At 36.8% G+C, this 7,418-nt stretch overlaps 1 protein-coding gene across 1 annotated transcript in view; it reads left to right on the forward strand.

Annotated features, from left to right (window-relative positions):
- IL13RA1 (interleukin 13 receptor subunit alpha 1) overlaps window positions 1-7,418 on the forward strand; it is a 65,887-nt gene that overhangs the window by 32,513 nt on the left and 25,956 nt on the right. The window contains exons 6-8 of the mRNA XM_025372720.1: window positions 653-804; window positions 6,076-6,123; window positions 6,389-6,521. Of these exons, the coding sequence (XP_025228505.1) occupies window positions 653-804; window positions 6,076-6,123; window positions 6,389-6,521 (333 nt within the window). The remainder of the gene's footprint in view (window positions 1-652; window positions 805-6,075; window positions 6,124-6,388; window positions 6,522-7,418) is intronic.

A 7,418-nucleotide genomic window follows, 5' to 3' on the forward strand; every position in this document is an offset into this window, starting at 1 on the left:
AAGTACATCTGGATCCAAGCCCTTCTTTATTCTCTATGTTGCATCTAGATGTCCTGATTATACCCTGGCCATTTTCTAACCAGATGCAGGTCAGAGTTCATATCATCTGCTAGATATCCCAAATATGTTCCTTAAATACATTTTACTACGCAGTTTTAAATAAACTTCTTCCATAATTGTGGCTAATCAGAAATTCTAAAACTATATATCTGATCATGAAAGGCCACTAAATGCATTAGCTCTGTTTTGATTTAACTTTATGAACCCTACATATATATGCAGTTGTCTCTCAGTATTTGTGGGGGATTGCTTCCGGGAACTTCCAAGGTACCAAAATCCATGGATGCTCAAGTCCCTGATAAAAAGTAGCATAGTACTTGCATACAACCTATGCACATTTTCTCATATACTTTAAATCATCTCTACATTACTTATAATACCTAATACAATGTAAATGCTATGTAAATAGTTGTTATATTATCTAGGGAATAAATGAGAAGGAAAAAGTCTGTACATGTTCAGCACAGATGATATTTTTTAAAAAATATTTTCAGTTCATGGTTGGTTGAATTCATGAATGTGGAATCCATAGACTGTGTGTGTGTATAATCAAACTTTGGAAGCTTACTTGTGTTTTATTTTTGTTTTTCAGTGAAACCTGATCCTCCACATATTAAAAACCTCTCCTTCCACAATGGTGACCTACATGTACAATGGGAGAATCCACAGAATTTTATTAGCAGATGCTTATTTTATGAAGTAGAAGTCAATAACAGCCAAACCGAGACACATAATGTTTTCTCCGTAAGATTTTAAAATTATTGTTTTTATTTGGCTATTTTTCTTTTACTTGAATTTCTTACATTGAAATATCAATGAAACATAGCTCTTACATTTGTCAACTTATGATGATGATGATGGTAATGAAACTTCTTGTCTAAAATAAGGCATGGTGGAAGATTTGAAGATTTATGGTATAATAGTATCAGCTGCAAGTTTCAAGCCATTTATTAATTCATCTGTAAGCCTGTTGAAAAGGCCTATTAAACAGTAATTCATGTGCTCAACACGTTCTTATTAAATGTTTACCATATGCCAAGCACTCTTTTGTGTGCTGGGGTAAGGCAGTGAACGTGACACCTGACAAGTTTTCTTTCTTCATGAATCCTACATGATAGAAAACGTATGTAAATAAGCAAGCTAATTTCAGAGCGTGAGTGCTGTGAAGAAAATAAAATGGGCTGATGTAGTAGAGTGACTGGGAGAACCAGAGAGAATATTAGGTAGGGAAATCATCTGAGGTAATGACATTTGAGATGAGACCAGAATGATGAACAGACACTAGCCATGTGAAGATCTGGGTGTAGGGGGTCAGCAGGTACAGACTCCGAGGCAAGAATGAGCTTAGCATGTGTGAGAGACCAGAAAGAAGGGTGGGTGGTGTGGTCAAAATGTAGCAGGAAGAGATGTCTAAGCAATAGGCAGACATCAGATCATGCGGACACTTTGGAGGCTCTGATAATACCATTCTGTTTTCTTGGAGTTTGTGGCAACTAAAGTAATCAGATTTGAATAGTCAATATTTGTTGGATTATGTGCCTGTATGCTATTCAGAATCAAATGCAGAACATGCTAATTAGAGGTCCTGTAGGACACTGACCAGAATGTGCTATAATCTCAGGACATCAGTCCAGTTGTTCTGCTTTAGGGTAAAGGTCACAAACTAGGGCCTCACACTTTTTTTGTTTGGATCACAAAGTCGTGATTTGTTTGTTTCTTTGTTTACTAGATTTGAATTTTTTTGCCCAGATTTTAAATCATAGTACCTTAAGAGTGTATGTCCATAAGATGGCGCCTTAGGACCATGAAGACTGCACCACTCACTTGTCTGCTACCTGCCTGGACCCTTTGTGTGTTTGAGCTTTGGAGGTTAGAAGTGAAGTGTTTTATATTGGCTTTTAAAGGAGCCTAGCATCTCGCACGTGGGTAAATTCCTTGGTCCAGTTGTTTCAGCTTGTCATGGAACTTTCAAAATGCTTGCTAAAATAAGCCAGTGTTGACAGGCTGTAATTCCAACTCCAGAGGGAGTGACCAAGTTCACAGCAGAACAGAACAGCAAATGCTCTTCTGGGCATTTGCATTATGAATCCTTCTGCTGAAATATAATAATCATTATTAGTACCAGAAATTAAGTGCCCCAGGAAATACAGCAAAGGGAAAAAACTAAGGGCTTCCATGTGGAAGGGGTTTGGTGCTTGAATTTACAACAAAAGCAGTTATCAGAAAACTGAAATGCACTTGTTTACTCCAGTCTTTACTGTTCTCTCCTTTCTGAAATCCTGAGATGCATGTCTGAAATCCCGAGATAGTATTCATTTTGCCACTCAATTATTTTCTGCTGTTTAACCTATCACATGGATGCATTTTCTCTCCACTGAAAATATAAACTACAGAAAACCAAATGCCACATGTTCTCGCTTATAAGTGGGAGCTGGATGATGAGAACACATGGACACATGGAGGGGAACAACACGTACTGGGGCCTGTGGGGGTATGGCGGGGGAGGGAGAGCATCAGGAAGAACAACTAATGGATACTGGGCTTAATACCTGGGTGATGGGTTGATCTGTGCAGCAAATCACCATGGCACACATTTACTTATGTCACAAACCTGCACTCCCTGCACATGTACCTCAGAATTTAAAAGTTGGTATTTAAAAAAAAAAAAAGAAAGAAAGAAAATATAGACTCCTGTAGGAAAGAGTCGAGTGCTGTCTAATTTGTGCTGTTCCTGCTACTAAATAGCAGCTAGCATGTATTAAGTGATTACTATGTGCTAGGTATCTTAATAAGCACTATATCTGAATTGTTTCATTTAATCCTCACAATAATCCTAAGGATCTAGGTCCTGTTATTTTGCCTCCATTTTACAGATAAGAAAACTTAGTTACTCCTAAGGTCACATTTCTAATAAGTGGTAGAATCAATATTTAACCAAAGTTGTAACTCTAAAACTTAGATTCTTAACCACTAGACACCACCTCAATACTTCCTCTTAACAGCAATAGCTGTCATTCATTAAGTGTTTATGGAGTGCTACAAAGATGCACTTCTATGTGCTTCTTCATACAGTAGCTCATAGCAACCCATGAAATAGAAACTATTTTAACCTATATTTTATTGAAAAACTAAGACTCAGAGAGGTTAAGTAACTTGCTACAAGCCACACAGCTAATAATTCAGTAACACTTCAAAGTTTGGTTGGTTTCCATGTATTTAACTTTGACCAAGAATACTTAGCATAACATCATGTGCATAATCATCATTTAATATATTATTATTGAATTGAGTTACTTTTTTTTTTTTTTTTTTACAAACTTCTGAACTGAAGAGAACACATACACTATAGAAGTTATCTACCTATATCAGAACTATTTTCTATTTGGAATTAACTCTGTACACTTGAGTTTAATGTTCTGTCTCCTAGCAGATGTAGAATGTCATCAGTTTTTTGTGTGCTCACAGATTTTGAGCTCTGCTGCTTAGAATTTTTTTTTCCTTTTGGAGGAATTATTTTGTCTGGTGTTACACTTAAGAGGGGGAAGTAAGTGGGAACATGAACTGGTACTATCACATGGGGGCTATGGTTAGAGGTAGCTCATGACAGAATTATGAAGTAAGGAACAACTTGTCTCTGACCACCCCCCACCCCTCAACCTTCCCAGCAAACTATCTTCTGGGTGCCCTGACTTTCCTTCTTTTAGTGGTCTCTGAATAGCCAGTAAACTATGCAGGGGGATTTACATTTGAACAAGAACCTAGAGACCTAAATCTATAGGTTGATTCGCCAAGTTTGCAATTTCTGTATATGGGAGATGGTCCAGGGGAGGAGGGACATCAATTTGCAACTTGATCCCTCAACTGGTAGTTGACGCTTGTGATTCCCCAACAGGTCTACTATTCTAAATGGCCAGTAATAGGGTATACTAGCCCCCTGAGTGGGTTTTTTTTTTTTTCTCAACCCCTGTATGAAATACTGAAAGGATGTCCCTTCATCATTTGCTTGGCCTCTCAGCTCTTCACACATGCTGGTAGGAACTATTTAGTGAATGACATTAAATGTCAAAAATACTAGCTGTGTGTTCTGGTCTTGGTTCCAAGTTTAAACATCTCTTTGATAGAAATTGACTATTTAAGCAAACAGATTTTCATGTGTTTTTTACTCCATTTTGGAAATACTTGCATTTAAGGAAATTAGTATTCTCTTTACATTAGACAGCAAGTGACTTTTATTATGTGGAGGAGAATTTTGCATTACACTTTCTTTTCTCCAACCCAGTCACGTTTTATATCTTATACTCTCAACAAGGGACACTGGTTTCTCGCTCCCTGTCTCTTTTTTAGAAGTTTTTATTGCGGTACAATACACAATCAAAATTATACAAATCATAACCTATAGCTCAATGATTTTTCACAAATGATTTTTCACCTATGTAACCAGCACCACAGAAGCCCCCTCATAATCCCCTTCAGTTGCTATCCTCCCGAAGAGCAGCTACTATCCTGGTTTCTAATCCCATAGATTGATTTTGTTGCTACTTTAAAACTTTATATAAATGGAATTATAGAGAATGTACTTTCTTTCCTTTTTTTTCTTTTTTTTTTCCCGAGACAGAGTCTTGCTCTGTCACCCAGGCTGGAGTGCAGTGCGGTGGCACAATCTCAGCTCACTGCAACCTCCGCCTCCCGGGTTCAAGTGATTCTTCTGTCTTAGTGTCCGGAGTAGCTGGGATTACAGGCATGCGCCACCACGCCCGGCTATTTTTTTTTTTTTTTTTAATTTTTTAGTAGAGACGGGGTTTCACCAATCAGAACTCCTGGCCTCATGTGATCCACCATCCTCAGCCTCCCAAAGTGCTGGGATTACAGGGATGAGCCACTGTGTCTGGCCCAGAATGTACGTTTTTGTGTTTGCCCTTTTTTTCACTCAACATTATGTTTATGAGATTCACCAATGTTGTTTCTTATAGCTGTAGATGGTATGTTCTCATTACATTCATTCCATTGTGTGAATATACCATACTTTATCTATTATCCCATTGATGGACATTTGGATAGTTTCCAATTTGGTTTTATGAATGGAGTTTTTATGAACATTCACATACTTGTCTCTTGGTACACATGTGCGTACATTTGTGTGGGGCATTTATATAGGCATACATGGGTCATAAGGTTACATATGATTGTCTCTAACAGATAATAACAGTTTTCCTAGATGGTTGTGTCAGTTTACACTACTAAGCAGAAATTGTGAGTTCTAGATGCTTCATATCCTCTCACAACACTTGTTGTTGTCAGGTAAGAGTGTGTATTGTTATCTTGTGGATTTAATTTGCATTTTTCTCATGACCAGTGATGTTGAACACTTTTTCAGATGTTTATTCACAACTTGCTTATCCTCTTGTAAAGTGCCTGTTCAAGTCTTTTGCCAGTTATTTTTTTAAATTGGGTTTTCTGTCTTTGCCTTATTAGTTAGTAGGGTAAGAAAAAATATATATGCAAGTCCTTTGTCAGAAATTGCAAATATGTTCTCACACTCTATGCATTGCCTGTTTATTTCCCTAATAAGGTGTCATTTGATCAACAAAAGTTTTAAATTTTAATATAGATGACTTTATTTTAAAATTCCCTTTATGGTTAATATGGGAGGTTTTTTTGGTTTTGTTTAAGAAATATTTCCCTTCTTCAAGGTCATTAAGATAGTCTATGTTTTCATCTAAAAGCTTGCTATAGTTATGTATTTATTAATTTATTTTATCTTACACATTTAAATCTGCAGTATATCAGGAACTGATTTTGTGAGTAGTGCGAGGTAGGGGGTCAAGATTCTTTTGTTTTTCCATATGCATATGTAATTGACCCAGCACCATTTATTAAAGACCAACCTTTTTTCACTGTTCTTGATCATCTTTTAATAGGATAAAAGGAAAGCTTGTTAGAAGTGACTAAGTGATGGAAAATGGGTTTTTAAACATTTAGAACTCATTAGTTTGTTTATTTATTTTTATTTTCAAGGTCCAAGAGGCTAAATGTCAGAATCCAGAATTTGAGAGAAATGTGGAGGTCAGTAAATTCAACATTAACTATTTGGGCTTAGACTTACAGCAGTTGGGGGTGGAGCATAGCATAAATATGAGCTGCTTTGAGAAAAACAAATTACTTTGTTCCATGAGTTATTGCCAATTTTTTTAAGAGTCAAAAATAATTTGAATTGCAATCCAAGTCTTAATCATAGACAGAATTTGGCAGATAATTATATTATGATTCAATAACAGTGAAAAAGAATAAGCTGGTAATATTCCTTGTGTATTTTTATTTTATGCCTAAGAATACATCTTGTTTCATGGTCCCTGGTGTTCTTCCTGATACTTTGAACACAGTCAGAATAAGAGTCAAAACAAATAAGTTATGCTATGAGGATGACAAACTCTGGAGTAATTGGAGCCAAGAAATGAATATAGGTAAGAGAACAGAATTTTTATTAAAATGTAAAACATTGATGCATAAAAACTAAGCTGAAGCAGAAAATAGACCGGGGAAAGGGGCGGTCATGCTCTCTTGATGTGAGGAAAAGAGTACTTACAATTGAAATTTATTTTCTTTTTAATCACTTTCAAATCACCCAGGCAGGGTTAATTTACGTATACAGTTTTTTAGAAAACCATAATCCAAATGGTTTTGTGTTCTTCTCTATCTCATTTCCATTTTTATTAACAAACTGAACAAAAATATAGAAAGCAGGCATAGGCTGCACACAGTGACTCACGCCTGTGATCCCAGCACTTTGAGAGGCTGAGACAGGAGGATCGCTTGAGCCCAGGAGTTGGAGACCAGCCTGAGCAACATGGTGAAACCCCATCTCTACAAAAAATACAAAAATTAACCGGATATAGTGGTGCACGCTTGTGGTCTCGGCTACCCAAGAGGCTGAGATGGGAAGATCTCTTGAGCCTGGGAGGAGGAGGTTGCAGTGAGCCTAGATTGTACCACTGCCCTCCAGCCTGGGTGACAGAGTAAGACCCTGTCTCAAGAAAAAAAAAAAAAAAAAAAAAGGCAGGCATAATCAAATCTGCACATTGTACAGTACTAGAGACTGTCCTACAAGTGGTTGGCAGAAATAAGAGTGGAGCCATTTAATAGAGAGAAACCTGTATCTAAGTTTGAAAAAAAAATCATTTATTAATTGAAAGGCTGAGCAAGCTAGGCTCAAGTACTGGACTGGAAAGACCTGTGCTTTATGGATGTGTGTGTGGTGGGGTGGGATACAGGGCTTTATTTGACTGTAAGTGCAATGTGACTCAACATTGTAACCTTTTTTTTTTTTTTTTTTTTTTTTTTTTTTTTTTTTTTTTTTTTTT

Source organism: Theropithecus gelada, chromosome X (genome assembly GCF_003255815.1).
Source record: "Theropithecus gelada isolate Dixy chromosome X, Tgel_1.0, whole genome shotgun sequence".
NCBI lineage: Eukaryota > Metazoa > Chordata > Mammalia > Primates > Cercopithecidae > Theropithecus > Theropithecus gelada.